At 46.1% G+C, this 15,898-nt stretch overlaps 1 protein-coding gene and 1 non-coding gene across 2 annotated transcripts in view; both read right to left on the bottom strand.

Moving 5' to 3' along the window:
* Positions 1-338: 338 nt before the first annotated feature.
* BUD23 (BUD23 rRNA methyltransferase and ribosome maturation factor) overlaps positions 339-15,898 on the bottom strand; it is a 35,661-nt gene continuing 20,101 nt past the window's right edge. Inside the window, exons 7-12 of the mRNA XM_029613052.1 lie at positions 11,752-11,802; positions 11,500-11,585; positions 3,190-3,235; positions 2,709-2,770; positions 1,826-1,915; positions 339-1,305 (exon numbers count right to left, since the gene is read on the bottom strand). Coding sequence (XP_029468912.1) covers positions 1,251-1,305; positions 1,826-1,915; positions 2,709-2,770; positions 3,190-3,235; positions 11,500-11,585; positions 11,752-11,802 — 390 coding nt within the window. The 3' untranslated portion in view covers positions 339-1,250. The remainder of the gene's footprint in view (positions 1,306-1,825; positions 1,916-2,708; positions 2,771-3,189; positions 3,236-11,499; positions 11,586-11,751; positions 11,803-15,898) is intronic.
* LOC115098389 lies at positions 2,259-2,390 on the bottom strand. The gene has a single exon (XR_003858487.1).

The raw sequence follows: 15,898 nt of genomic DNA, 5'->3' as shown, positions 1-15,898 counted from the left end.
AACTGACAAAAGTGTTCCGTGACAGGGCTCCATCTCATGATGTTACCCATCTGTGAAGACTACCATCCTGCTTGTCCTGGGAGAAGAGGTCAATTCACTATAATCATGGAGCTTATAAGTAACGACATCCAATGATTCCTTTAAGTTTTCAGAGGCTCTGTGTTTAAAAATTGTGTAACTTTTTATAAATATAGTTCAAATTTGTGAGCTATGAAGCAAGTGTGCCTGAGCATGTATAATGCAAATAATAATGGAATTTTGAAAGCTTTTTAAGTTGTTTTAATGAAAAGAATTCTATATTAATATATTTCGGCCGATTTTTAAATAAATAGAAAGCATTAAATAAATATTTTATTTTATTATTAAGCATAATTACAGTACATAGTAAACATATACTATTGAGCCATTTTATGTGCACAGGGTCATATGCCCGGTCCATTCATGCCCACAGGCAGCTCAGACTCAGCAAAATTTGAGACAAGATACAGAAATGCAACCCTGAGAAATATTCATATGCCCAAAAAGTTAAAGAAAGGCACAAGCTTTACAATTCACTCTGTAAATGCTAGGGCTGCATAGCCTTATATTCATTCGCAGAAGCACTCAGCAATTACAGCTTCTCATTCCCTTTACACTAAACCAGCTGTACTCATGCAGTTTCTAGAAGCCTGCCATGACACTACCCTCCTAATTCCACCCACACAACACTTCACAGGGTACCAACCACACATGCCTCCTCAGGAACACCCAGCGATATTACCATTCCCACTCATTAACATTCTATTGTTAAAGGTTTACATATTCAAAGTCTCTATTTCAATTGAATGTGCAACATACATTAGTGTCCGTACCAGGACATAGAGGCAAAAGATTTCATTACCCACAGCATACACAGGAACTTCTGGGTTCAGGCAGCACGCTGTGTGAACATACCACAAGTTCTAGGCTCATATTTTATTCTAATATCTACATGGCCAATAGTGAGTGGGAATTCCAGAATAAGTAAACACATTTACACATCCTGACTCAACAGATGGGATATGCAGCATTTAACTGAATTTGAAATTAGTTCTTAGTTGGCAGTTTTGGAATCAAGACACTCGATTTGATTTTATTACACCATATGTAAGGGCACTGCACGATTGCTTCCTGCTGCAGTGCTCTCCCACGGCTGCAGCTGGTTCATTCCGTACCAAAGAAGAATCACTGTCTAGCAAAACAGTGATGTAGACCATTCCCAAGATAAATTTTTAGAAGTGAGGCCGTCTCTTCCGTCCAGTGTACCTGGAGTCTACTCGAACAACCCTAGAAGAGAAAGCACCACGATGGAGGGTAGCAAAAGGACAGACCCAACCTCAAGGTCACCAACAAAAGGCTAAATCCTCAAGTACTAAACTTCCTTCAGTTTCTGTCAGCTCTCCACAGATTTATAGTGTCACCCCTGCCTGGATTCTGGTCTCCTGCAGGCTTTGGTGTGGCATGCTGTCCTTCTGATGGATAGAATACAGGGTGATCCTGGCAAAACCCCATAGTAACAGTGAGCGAAGCAGCATTACCAAGTTTAAAAAGCATAACAACTTCCTAAATGACAAGGAAGTCTCAACATGGTGGAATGGTTTAAGGTTTCTGCAGATGTATTCAATTCTGTGCTACTGGATGGATAAATGTTACCCCATGTGAGGACATTACCTGTCACAAGAGTATAAACGTTAGCAATGACTTGCCCCAAAGCTATCTTGTTTTGGGGGTTACATGCTTGCTCTGGAGATTCATCTCGGAGATAATGTGTCATTGCTTGCTTTGAGGATTTAACCCCAATACTTACTTGCCCTGACGTCTGCGTCGCTCTTTCTTCTCCAGGATCCAGTCTCTGCTTTTCTTGGCTGACTTACCCTTGAGATCTCTGAAACGTATTCTGTAGACAGAAAGGGAGATCCATCATCCTAGACCCTGTGCTCAGTTAGGAACATACAGTGACCTGATACAAATTTATTATAGCATAGAGATCTGTTGTCACTTATACCCTGCACTCAAAGCAATGTATCTTTTCTACTACTGCTGTCCTTGGGAACACAGACTCCACATTTACAAGAAATTTCAGAAATTCTAAAACTCACAAAGCCTTCTGCTAACATTTGTACAAAAATAACTTTTACACCCAATATCTAGGTGGGCCAATTCTAGAGACCTCTATCAGAGAAAGGTTCCCCTCATAATGGGCTGTGCACTTTTTTTTTTTTTTTTTTTTAAAGCAAGTCCAATATCAGAGGCAGGAAAACATGAAAGCCAACTGCTCATGGCAACCATGACACTTATCCTCTTGTTACTTTCTGTCTCTCTCACTGGGCTGAGAGGGAACCTCAACCTGCACAACCTTCCAGAGAGAGTACAGAACTACTCATTGGAGGAAAGAGCAAGACCACCCATAACCCAGGAAGAAACCACAGAACATTCCCCTCTGCTATCATCCAAGAAGAGAGAATAGAGAATGAAGCAGAAGGCATATCCCTCTATGCTACCACCCAAGGAGAAACCATAAAGCAACTCAGAGAGTCACTGACTCAATCAACCAAGACTATTATACATGAAGACACACAGCAGGAAGAGAGCACTGAAATTCATTGCTTTCCTTAAAGAAATACTTCTACCTTTAAGCACCCTAGGACTGGGCCCCACCACCTCAGGAGAGCCCTAACCTAAGAAAATACCTCTGATTAGTGAATGTGGCTTGATGAGATTCCTTTACTTCATTGCATTCAGCACCAAGACCCTGAAAACAAAAAGAACATATACAAAGGAAGACTTTCTTTTCACAGCTGTAATCATTCTCCCTGGAAGTAAACCATGCAGTTACAATAAAAGACTTTACTGTCCTCATCCTTGTTCCCCTACCCCCGCTCAACTCCTCTCACCAACCCCACTCATACATCTATAAGCACATGCTAACCCCTTCCTTCTACCCAAACATCTAAACACAAATTGTCAAAAGCTCCCCTCACTTCCCATACTCAATTATCCATAAGGACACACTGATCATGCAGGGATGGGGAAATTACAACAGCATCTCTCTCCAAGGTATTTTATCCTTATCAGGCAGGAGGAGAACAGCTGCTTGTGCTCTTCTACCCTCCTCTGCTGTCCACACGCTTCCCTGCCTTCCATTCTCAAGCCCAAAAGAGAGCTTATTACCTTTGGTAAGACTCCAGATACTCCAACAAAGAGGCAGAGGAAGAACCTGTGAAGAATGAGAAGAGATTACCACACAATGGCAGACCACTGCTGCATAAGCTGTGTGCAGATCTCAGCCTGTGCTGGTACCACCAGGGTTCTGTCAATATCAGTAACACACCAGAACCACCCAGATGCATGGCAGGTCATGTACTGTTCTCTATCAGAGAGAACAAGCAAAAACAATGTTTACACAGTGTAAGGAAAGTCCAGTGCTTACAAGCCCCCCGCCCCAGAGCTTCCAACCTGCTAAACACAATGAGATGGAGTGACTTGCTCAGGGTCACACAGTGAAATCTAAGGAGTGTCTTGAAGGTTCAGGGATGCAGCTACACTGTTTCAAGTTCCAGCCAGAGAGCTTCTAGTCCAGTAGCTAAGAGGACACAAAGCGAATAGCCAATAACTCAAGTTCCCTGCTCAAGTTCAGCAGGTCATGGGCAGGAAAACTGGAATTGCAAATATGGTTAAATTTCCTACTGTCCACCTTTTCCGAGGCAGTGTGGTATGTGCCTATGGTAACTCAGGCTCCAGACTTCCTTCAAGTGGCCTGGGAGCTAAACAGATAACTGGAGATTTAAATCATCATCAGATGTGTAGCAGGGTGAAAGAGGTAGATTGTGTGGGGTGTGGGTGGCAGAGAGAAGGGACGAATATTAGTTGAATGAGAAAACAAAAAGTGACCAGCAGCACATAATCTAAGATCCCTTGGGACACTTTGCACTTACTTTTGTTTATTTTAGAGTCAAACTGCTTTAGTAGCAATCTTAAATAATTCATTTGGCACCCCCCTAACCACATGCTGCTTCCACTGAAGCATCCTGTAATAAGTGTGCAAACGCTTTTGAACAAAGCTTTATTTTCTGAACCCAGCACTTTCCCTCTGCTGCTTTGGACTGAATCCCTGCTACTGTGAGCCTTTATATGCAAACACTGACGGATTCTTTTTTCCTTATTTCATAAACCTCCTCTCACCTTGCCACCAGACCAGCCCAAGTTCAGCTTTTCATCTTTCCTTCCATACATTTACATGTGATGTCACTAGGGACTTGGCTCAGCCCCCACAGAAAATAACCATAAACTCCTGAGTGAATTCTGTACCACCATGTAATGCAGAATTTGCACAGAATTCCCATCCCTGCAGAATTTGGGGCAGGCTGGCAACAGAAAGTGCAGTACAACACAGGGACTCCTAACATTATGTATACTCTCCACCACCACTGAAACTATGCAGCACCACCCTGATTGCCCCCTCCATGCCCCCCCCCCCCATTCAAGCACCCACCCACCTATCCCCACTCCTCAACCAACTATCTACTCCCCCCACCAAAGCTGGCAGAATGGCAGCAGGGTGATGAACCTGCCAGCTAGTGGCTGTCCTTTGAGCTATCTACAGGTACAGGGGATGCCAGCTAGTGGCATCCCCTGCAGATAGCAGGAGGGAGGTGTGTGTGAAAAGGGGAGAACATGGTTTGGGAGGATGGAGAGAGACTCATTAGGGACAAGCATAGGGCCAGATTTTCAAAAGGTTACGCGCGCCGGGCCTATTTTAAAAAGGCCCAGCGGCGCACGTAAAGCCCTGGGACACATGTAAGTCCTGGGGCTTTACAAAAGGGGCGGGGCCAGAGGCCTGCAACACAGTGGCCATTGCCGCTGTGTCAAGGGATTGCGTGCCGGCAGCCTGCCGGTGCGCACAACTTGCCCAGAGGCAGGCGCAAAAGGTAGGATAAAACTTTGGGGGGGAGGGGGGGGAGGAAGGTTAGGGGAAGGGGTGGGAAGGTCAGGCTAAGGGTAGGGAACAGAGGAAGGCAGCGCGGCTCAGCATGCACAAGGCGCACAATTGTGCATCCCCTTACGTGCGCCGACCCCGGATTTTATAACATGCACGCGCATGTTATAAAATCAGGGGTACATGTGCGTGCACCAGGTAGGGCGCGCACATGTAGGCCACGCGCATGTTATAAAACCTACCCCTTAGTGTGGAAAGGAGGAAAAGATTGGTTTACTGCCTTATGGTATACTAGTGCAATACCTCTGGGGTAATGTAAATTAACTAGGACGAAAGGCAATGATTACATTATGTTATTCTGACAAACTATACAAAATGTAAAAACCTTTTGTGCATAGAATAGGAAAAGTGGTTCTTTCCTGCTAATTTTTGTTCCTGGAATACCACAGATCTGTCCAGACTCCTGGGTTTTACCTCCCTTCCAGCAGATGGAGACAGAGAAAGTTTTACTGCCATGTAACCTGGTGTGCCACCTGCAGTCCCTCAATTTTAACCTGTGCCCAAGCCAAGATGCATACCATAATAACCTTAATGTAATCGAAGAAACTCCCACCTCGGAGGAGGAAAGTGGAACCCTGAAATGGAAAAATCCTTTCCAACGATAGCAACAGGTGAACATTCCTGAAATCCTGAGCAGCTCTTCAGCATATATACAAAAAAAGTAGGAGCAGACCCTCCTCAACAAAAAGGACATTCCAGGAATGAAAATTAGCAGGTAAGAACCAAATTTTTGTTTCCAGTTCATACCCAGATCAGTCCAGACTTCTGGGATGTACCAAAGCTTCCCTAACCAACAGGCCCCATTCAATAAAGTCTGCGGGAGAGCCGGCGCTCCAAGGCAAGTGCCCGCTCTCCCAACGCGCGCCCAGGCACCTCTCCTGGGCGTGTGATTCTTTATTTAAATTCAGGCCCGCGTTAATAAGGAGGCGTCGGTTGTTGAACCCACTGACAGCCATGGGTTCGGAAAAAGGACGCCGGCAAAGTTGAGTGTCCGTTTTCCAACCCGCGGGCCGATTTTTTATTTTTTTTTTTATTTTGGGGGCCTCCGACCTAATATCGCTATGATATTAAGTAGGAGGGTGTACAGAAAAGCAGGTTTTTTGCTTTTCTGTACACTTGCCCGGTGCTGTCTGAAATCAACTCCTGCCTTTGGCAGGCGTTAATGCAGTACATTTTACTTTCTGTATTGCAGGTGACTAACTAATAGGCTCATCAACATATAGTATAAGGGGTAATAATAGCGTGTCAGAAACACGTGGTCAAATGAGGGCTAAACAGTGTGCTCGGCCGAGCGCACCAATCTGTATCTACCTGCAGGATGGGACTGCAAGAGGTTCCACTCGAAGAACACTCACCAAAGCCCATGGCCTCTGGAGCCTGGACAGATAATGCCTGGCAAACGTGTGCAATGACTTCCAAGTGGTTGTCCGACAAATCTCCTGTGGCAACACCTGCTACCATTCAACCCAAAAAGCCACCTGCAACAGAGTAGAGTGAGCTCTCAACTCCACCAGGACAGGACGCCCCTGACAGATGTAAGTCGAGCCTATAGCTTCCTTCAACCACCACGCAATCATGGTTTTTGAGGATTTCTGCTCCTTCTTAGCCCCACTCCATAGCACAAAGATGATCAGATACCCAGAAGCTATAAGTGATCTTGAGGTAACATAACAGAGCCCATTTTACATCCAAGAGCCGCAGATCCTTTGCACGCGGCGCCGACACGTCCAAATTTCAGAAAGTCAGAAACTCCACCATCTGATTTAAATGGAATGCAGACACATCCTTTGGGAGAAGAGAGGGAATCATACCCAACACCACCCCAGAATCAGAGACCTTCAAAAAGAGATCTCTACATGACAACACCTGAAGTTCAGAAATTCTTTGGGCCGAACAAATTGCCATTAGAAAACCACCTTAAGAGTGAGATCCTTCATAGTCACCCTCTTTAAAGGCTGAAAAGGCACCATATGCATTCCTCTCAGGACCAAGTTAAGGTTCCAAGGACACAAATGTTTCGCCCCTGAAGGAAAAAAAAAACCACTCACCACATCCAGATGAGCGGATGAGGACACTCCATGCACCTTGCCTCAAAGACAGTCCAAAGCTGCCACTTGCACCTTGAGGGAGTTATGGGCCAAACCTTTCACCAGCCCTCTCTGCAAAAAGGTCAAAATGTGTGCCACTGATGCCAGAGTAGATTTTACTCCCTGATCTGTCCACCAGGACTCAAAAACCTTCCAGATCCTCCCATAAGCTAAGGAAATGGATGACCTTCTGGTCGGTAGCAAGGTGGAAATGACATCGTCCGAATATCCTTCCTCCCTTAAACATTTTCTTTCAAAAGTCAAGCTGCGAGACAAAAGCAATCTACCTGATCCTAAAATATTGGACCCGGACGCAGTAGCTTTGGTAGATAAGCAAGCTGCAACGGCCTGCCTACCACAAGATTTATCAGGTCTGCAAACCATGGCCATCGTGGCCACTCCAGCACCACCAGAATCACTTCTCCCAGATGATTTTCTATCCGTCATAGAACCTGCGGGGGGGGGGGGGAGAAGACCGTAAACAAAATCCCTGGGGGCCAAGGCAGAAGCAGGGCATTGACTCCTGCTGCTCCATGTTTCTACAGTTACAAATGGGAACAAGGCTCCTTGGCATTAAGTCCAGGTGGGGAATGCCCCACCTGTGACAGAGAAAACACATTGCCTCCTCTGATAGCTTCCACTCTCCGGGGACCAGTCGCTGCCAACTGACAAAACCTGCCTGAATGTTGTCCACCCCAGCTATATGGGATGCCACTAACAATGCCAGATGCTGTTCTGCCCAGTGAAACAATGCTTGGGCCACTGCCCGACTCTTGGTTTCTCCTTGCCAATTGATGGTGGATGCCTGGAATGCCCTTCCAGAGGAAGTGGTGAAGACCAGAACTGTGAAGGACTTCAAAGGGGCGTGGGATAAACACTGTGGATCCATAAAGTCAAGAGGCCGCCAATGAAGAGTGGGTGACTCGCCAGAATGATGGCTACTGCCCGGAGACAATACCCTTAGTCAATAAACATACACATGGTTACTGTGACTCCAACATCACTCTAAGATTCAACAGCAAGAGGAAATGTGGAAAAAAGGATTTGCACTCACAATGACGGGAGTAGCTGGCTTGTTACGGCGGTTACTACCCCAAACCAAATGTGCCTGATACTTCACTTTCGATGCACATCCAGCATAGCTCTCTGCTCCAACAGCAGGGGAGAAGAAAAAACTGATACTTCACGCATATCCAGCATAGCTCCCTGCTTCAACGGCAGGGGAGAAGAAAAACAACCAATAAGGGCTGTATAACATAGTCTGGGTTAAAACAAATAAGCATGGGTGTAGCTTGCTTATTGCGGCGGTTACTACCCCTACTACCCCCTAACTAATCAAGCTAGATATTTCACTTGGATGCAGCTCCATCACTGCTCTCTACATTAATGGTGGGGGAGGAAGGGAAATAGAACCAAGAGCTAAAAGAAACAGATAAGTATGAGAGAAAAAATGTGTGAAGCTTGCTGGGCAGACTGGATGGGCCGTTTGGTCTTCTTCTGCCGTCATTTCTATGTTTCTATGATGTAAGCCACCATTGTCGCATTGTCACACAGGATTCACCTGGGCGATCGCATAACAGAGGCAGAAAGGCAAAACGCATCACCCTCGTTGCTAAATCAATTGATAGCCCAGGATGCCCGGTCCTTGAACCATTGCCCCTGGGCTGACTGACCCTGGTACACTACACCCCATCCGAAGAGACTGGCATTGCTGGTAACTACCATCCAGTCTGGAACATCCAAGTCCACCCTGCGAATCAGATGGGCCCGACCAAGCCACCAAAGACTGGACCTGGCGGCCCCCTCAAGAGGCAGAAGATGAAACTGCTCCAACCATAGATCCCACCAGGAAAGAAATGATCTCTGCAGAGGCCACATGTGTGCAAAGGCCCAAGGAAACAACTCCAAAGTCTATGCCATAGAGCCTAGAACCTGAAGGTAGTCCCAGACCCTGGGCACCGTAGCATCTAACAGACTGCGAACTTGCACCAGTAGTTTGAACATTCAGTCCCTAGTGAGAAAAACCTTCCCTATCCTGGTATCAAAGCATGTCCCCAAGAAACCCAAAACTTGAAAAAGGGTTAGATGACTCTTTGCCAGATACACTACCCAGCCTAGAGACCTCAGCTGCTGCAGCACCTGAGACAAACTGTCTGCAGAGGGCTTCAGACTTTGCCTGAATGAGCCAGTCATCCAGTTACAGGTGAACCAGAATGCCCTTCTTTCTGAGCGCCACCGCCGCTGCCATAACTATCATCACCTTTGTGAAGGTACACAGAGCAGTCGCCAATCCGAAAAGGAAGAATACAAAACTGAACATGCCTCCAGAGGATCATAAACCTCAGGAATCGCTATGTGCAGGTACGCCTCTATCAAATCTAGCAAAGCCAGAAACTCTCCTTTGCGCACTGCTGAGATGACAGAGTGCAGAGTCTCCATTCGAAAACATGGGACCCGAGAGCCACATTTACCTTTTTTTTTTTTTTTTTAATCCAAAATCGGATGAAAGGACCCTTCCTTTTTGGGCATTGTGAAATATGGAATACCTTCCTTCTCCGCTCCCACGTAGGCATGGGAACGATGGCTCCCAACATCTACAAATGATCCACAGCCTCTTGGACCACTTTCCTCTTGGCAAATAGGATTCAAAGGGAGACCATGAGCAAGTCTCTTAGCGGCCGAGCAAATTCTAATGCATAACCGGCTCTTATCACGCTTAGGACCCACTGGTCCGTCGTGATTTTGAGCTGCTCCTCATAAAACAGAGTCAGACATCCTCTAATAGAAGGTACAGAGGAACGGAACAGGCCTCGCTTCATTGTGAGGGCTTAGCTCCACCAGATCCCTGGCTAAGGCCATCACAGTTTTTCTTCCTCCACGAAAGCATTGGCCTCAGGATTGTCTTCTTCTGGCCTCTTGAGTCTGGGCGCCTGCCGGAGGTCTAGTTTGTCAAAATCTCCTATTTGGTCGGAATCAGCAACACCCCGAGAAGGACCCCTTGTCTCCTTTTAACTTATCTTCTGGCAACTTATGCCCCTTGGCCCCATGAAGACACTTCACTACCTCTTCAGGTCCTCTCCAAATAGAGCTTTCCCTTAAAAGGCAATGCTCTCAAACATGGTTTGGAGCAGACATCCGCTGACCAGTTAAGAACATAAGAAATTGCCATGCTGGGTCAGACCAAGGGTCCATCAAGCCCAGCATCCTGTTTCCAACAGAGGCCAAACCAGGCCACAAGAACCTGGCAATTACCCAAACACTAAGAAGATCCCATGCTACTGATGCAATTAATAGTCACCGGGAGACTTAGTTGTGCGCTCCGGGTGCACCGACTATGTGCGTGCAGGATGCAGAAGATGTGCGTGCAGGCCACTATTTGTGCGCTTAGTGGGGATGCGCATGGTGCTGTGCGCACAGGCCTATGTGCGAGTCCGGCACAGATGTGTGTGCCTATGTGCGCAGAAGTTGGTTGTGCACATGGCTCAGATAAGCGTACAAACCAATTTTAATTATTTCTTTTTCAAGACTGTAGGATTTGTACCTCTACCATCTGCTGGAGACAGAAAAATACTGAGGGCCTACAGATGGCACACCAGGTTATATGGCAGTATCAGTAAAACTCTTTCTCTGTTTCCATCTGCTGGAAGGGAGGCAAAACCCAGAAGTCTGGACTGATCTGGGTATGAACAGGAACTTAGTTTTTGACACAGATTTTCCTCACAAGGAAATAAAGGGAACAAAGAGGCAACTGGAGAAGGAGTCCAGTCTGCAGGGAACAACATTGACCCAGTCTATGCAGGACACTGTCCCAACTTCTCACTCCCCTGGGCGAGGGTGGTCTTTCTAGCAGGAGCAATTTAAAAGTAACCAATTCATTTCAGTTTGATCAAAAATAGATTATGAGAAAAGCTTTACAATTTTTCACCAAAGTTTCTGAGCCTGGTGATATGACAGTTGCACAGTGGATAACTGTAGCAGCAAGCAATAAGACACAGGTGGGCAAAGGGCAGATAGAGAATAAGTAGAGGGTAAATACTTGGTTTCAGAAGTATTTACAATGGAACCCTCCTTACACAGAACTCTAGTTTTTAAGTGTATTTCAATAAGTAAAATCCCAGTTAACATGCCAGGCAAGTTATTATTTAACAGAAATCTACTTTCACTGTTATTCTATCATTATTTATCAAAATGGATCAGAAACAGGAGGTGGAGTGATGTAAAACAAAAAAGGTGGACTTTTTTCACCAAAGTCTAGAATTAACATGTCCTTAAAATGTGTCCCCCTCATACAGTGACTCCTCTGCTACCATGCATTTTTTTTTTGAGGCAAACAGAAGCTCAGTGTAAACAGAATTCTACTAAGGGACACTACAATATACAGCAATAAATCACACTCACTTCTTGGCTTTAGTGCTATTGGGATAATCTATCACCATCCCTCCTGTGAAGCCAGCTTTCATAGCCTGGGCAGTGATCAGCTCCAGCTGCAAGAGAGAAAGCAGCAAACTAAGGAGAACAACATGAAACCCATTATACAGCCATCACCTAGCCAAGAACCACCACTACCCTCCCCCCAACTCCCTCAGCATCCCACAACTGTCCATACTGTCCTCCTGCCTTATTGTCTCCCTCCCAAAGCTGAGAACCCACCTGTTCAGCATTCTCTGGGTACAATTGCAGGACAGCTCGGGACCCCCGTGCCTGAAGAGAGGGAGAGGCGCAAAGTTACAAGCATCTGCACAATTATGTCGCTCTACAGGAAGAGCAATTCAAGATCCATGAATAACTATTTGACTGAGTTACTAAAGAGAAGTACCATGAGAGGGAGAAGCAAGAAAGAAACAGATCCTGCTTATTCAGTTACCACCAGTAAGTATGTAAAACATCACTTTGGTTAGATCCCTCCTATGCATGTGCAGTGTGGATGGAGAAGACACGTTTCAATCTGAAGTTTCATAACGGAATGGAATTTATCCCAGGACAAGCAGGATACTATTCCTCACATATGGGTGACGTCACTGACAGAGCCCTATCACAGAAAACTTTCTGTCAAAGTTTCTAGAAACTTTTGACTGGCATACTGAGCATGCCCAGCATGCCATGATTCCTCGAGCCACAGGAGTCTCCCCCTTCAGTCTTCGTTTTTCCACGCTGCAGTTAGCATCACAGAGCACAAGCCCTGTGTGAACTTCTTCACACAACTTTGTCTAAAAACAAATTTAAAATCCCTCTTTTCTCATTCCCCACATCGAGGTCTCTCTTCAACCACCGGCCGGTGAGTTAATCTCTTTTTTTCGACTCTGTTCGAGTTTAAAAAGTTTTGGTCAGTTAGCCATTGATAGCTGTCCTAGTTATCATGGCCACAGGATTTTAAAAATGCCCTAAATGTAATCGAACTATGTCGATTACTGATCCACACCCTGAGTGTGTATTATGTTTAGGGCAATCCCAGGACGTTTTGTTGTGTCCAAAATGTGCGGCATGTCAGGAAAAGATGAACACCTTTTCCACATCCAGTTACTGCCTTCCACGTCGACGTCCACCCATTCATCTCCGGCCGGAGCGTCGAAACTGTTGATTATTAAAAAACGTCGAATGGAGGGTTCGGGAGACCGACCGTCACCGACCCCGTCTACGGCATTGACAAAAATCAACGTCCGGGCTTGAAAAAGCCACCGAACATAGTCATCTGCATTCCTCGATTCCGGAGGCCCTGTTGTCACCGGAACAGCCAGGAGCCAAGAGACTTCATCTACAGGAATCACTAAGGCCTGCTACACCAAGGCATTCCCCACCTCTAGAGGTGCCGGACATCGAGCCACCACAGGGCTCTGTGGTAGAGCCGATGACGCCTTCACTGCCACCACTTATAGCTGCTCTGCCTGCAACAGCTATAACGGAGGAATGAGCGGATTCATCCGCCAGGCAGTGCGAGAAGCGCTTCAGGACTTACATTCATAGACACCGATGACTCCTCGGATACCGGTGCCCTCCCCAAAACAGACACCATTGTCGATGCCGGTGCTGCACAGATGCCGGCACCATCCCCGATGCCAGGATCAGCACCGATGCCATCACCATTCCTGATGCTGGTACCTGTACCAGGGACTCCATTACAACCAGATGTATCGATTTTTCAACCACTAATGGAAAAACTTGATGCCCTTATCGGTGCTATGCCATCACAGCCTGTCCCTACCAAACCAGCAGGTATGGGAGATACTTCTGGTCCATCCCCTCTCTATGAACCTCAACCAGGACCTTCAGGACTGTCCAGACCAGTTGTACCGTCGATACCACCGAGGTCTTCTCTGGCTTCTCCTTCCAAACATACACCATATGACTCCTGGGAGGATAGAAACTCCGATTCATCATCAGAAAGTTTTATGTCTGAACCATCTCCCCCTGAAGGAAGAAAGAAGTCTCCTCCAAAGGACTTATCCTTTACCACTTTTATAAAAGATATGGCAGACACCATTCCTTTTAAATTAGTGTCTGAGGAGGATACAAAGCAGCAAACTTTGGAGGTTCTTCAATTTGTGGATCCCCCTAAGGAAGTCCTAGCCATCCCTATTCATGAGGTCCTGGTAGAGTTACAACATAGATTGTGGGAACATCCATGTTCAGTCCCACCAGTCAATAGGAGAATGGACATCACGTATCTAGTACAGCATATCCCTGGCTATCAAAGGGCACAACTACCACACCAATCAGTAGTGGTCGAGTTGGCTCAGAAAAAAAATCTAAAAGTCGCTGAAATCTGTAATTATCTTACTGACGTTATCCTTTCCTGCTATTTCTCTCTTCGCCCAGTTCAAACACCCTTGTTATTTGTAACTGCTTTTCTCCACACCTTAGATACAGTTAGATTTTTTTTGCACCCCTGTTATACTGTAAACCAGCATGATGTGATTGTATCATGAATGCCGGTATATAAAAAACGTAAATAAATAAATATACGACCTCTTTCATCTGCCCCACCAGGGAAGGATCACAGATTCCTAGACTCTCTAGGAAAGAAAAAGTCTTCCAAGGAGAAATGCTTAACTCCAGAATAGCGTCTTACCAACTTTACAGGACGCAGTACCAGAGAAATCTCTGGAAACAAATGCAGCAGCTCGCAGATTCCCTACCTCAACAGTACCAGGATGCAGCCAATGCAATTGTCCATAAAGGACTAGAAGCTGGAAAACATGAGGTTCGTGCTGCATACGACAGCTTCGAAACTGCTTCAAGAGTTGCAGCTTCTGGGATCAGTGCATGCCGTTGGGCCTGGTTAAAAGCCTCTGACTTTAGGCCTGAGGTACAAGATACGTTGGTGGACCTGCCTTGTGTGGGCAACAACCTTTTTGGATCAAAGGTTCAGGATGCAGTAGCCCAACTTAAAGAACATACAGAGACACTGCGTCAGTTATCTGTTGTCCCACAAGATTCTTCTTCAGTATCACGTCGTCAACCAAGGAAAGATACCAGAAAGCCAGACTACAGGCCAAGAAGGTACTATCCACCAGCACCTAGGGGCAGATCTTCCCGATCACAACAAAGATCTCAGCCCAAACAACCTAGAACCGCTAGGCCTCAACCGCCAGCGCAAACAGGTCCAGCTGCAGGTTTTTGAGACAAAGCCAGAGAACAGCAGCCATCTCAGCAACCCCAACCCAACCATACCAGTAGGAGGTTGAGTCTCCTTCTACTACAACCATTGGTTACGGATAACAACAGACCAATGGATACTCTCCAAAGTATCAATAGGTTATCAACTCAATTTCCTATCAATTCGAAAAGACTCTCCACCAAAGTCTCTTTGGATAAACACAGATCACATCTCTCTCCTCCAAGCAGAATTGTTCACCCTTCTGAGAACCAGACCTGTAGAACAGGTACCCCGGCCTCAGCAGGGCAGAGGATTCTACTCCCGCTATTTCCTCATTCCAAAGAAAACAGGAGGCCTGCAACCCATCCTAGACTTCTGAAATCTCAACAAATTTCTACGAAAAGAGAAATTCAGGATGGTCTCTATGGGCACCTTGCTTCCCCTTCTTCAGACAGGAGACTGGCTCTGTTCTCTGGATCTACAAGACGCTTACGCTCACATTCCAATATTCCCTCCTCATCGCAAGTATCTGCGTTTCCTGGTGAGTCATTTCCAATACAGGGTTCTACCTTTCGGACTTGCCTCAGCACCCAGAGTGTTCACAAAATGCCTAGCAGTAGCGGTGCATTTGCACAAGGAAAGTGTACACGTTTTTCCTTACCTAGACGACTGGCTAATCAGAAGCCAGACAAGACAAGGAGCTCTCACTTCTCTCAGGCTCACAATCAAACTGCTCCACTCGCTGGGATTTCTAATCAACTACCAAAAATCCCACCTCATCCTATCTCGCCTACTGCAATTCATAGGAGCAGAGTTGAACACCATAATAACAAGAGCCTTCCTCCCGGAGGACCGGGCGGAGACACTCTCCTCACTAGCAAACTACCTACGCTTACAGAAACAGGAGACAGCACATCAGTTTCTAACTCTGCTAGGCCACATGGCCTCCACAGTTCATGTCACTCCTATGGCCAGACTAGCCATGAGAATAACCCAATGGACATTGAGATCACAATGGATACAAGCCATTCAACCACTGTCATCTCCGGTTCAAATAACCCACCAGCTACGTTAATCTCTCCTATGGTGGGTGAACAAGGACAACTTGTGCAAAGGCTTACCCTTCCAACAGCCAATTCCGCAAATAACTAACTACAGATGCATCCACCTTAGGTTGGGGAGCTCACATAGACAATCTCCAAA

This window comes from Rhinatrema bivittatum, chromosome 8 (genome assembly GCF_901001135.1).
Source record: "Rhinatrema bivittatum chromosome 8, aRhiBiv1.1, whole genome shotgun sequence".
Taxonomy (NCBI): Eukaryota; Metazoa; Chordata; class Amphibia; order Gymnophiona; family Rhinatrematidae; genus Rhinatrema; species Rhinatrema bivittatum.
This window is presented reverse-complemented; position numbering and strand designations above follow the sequence as displayed.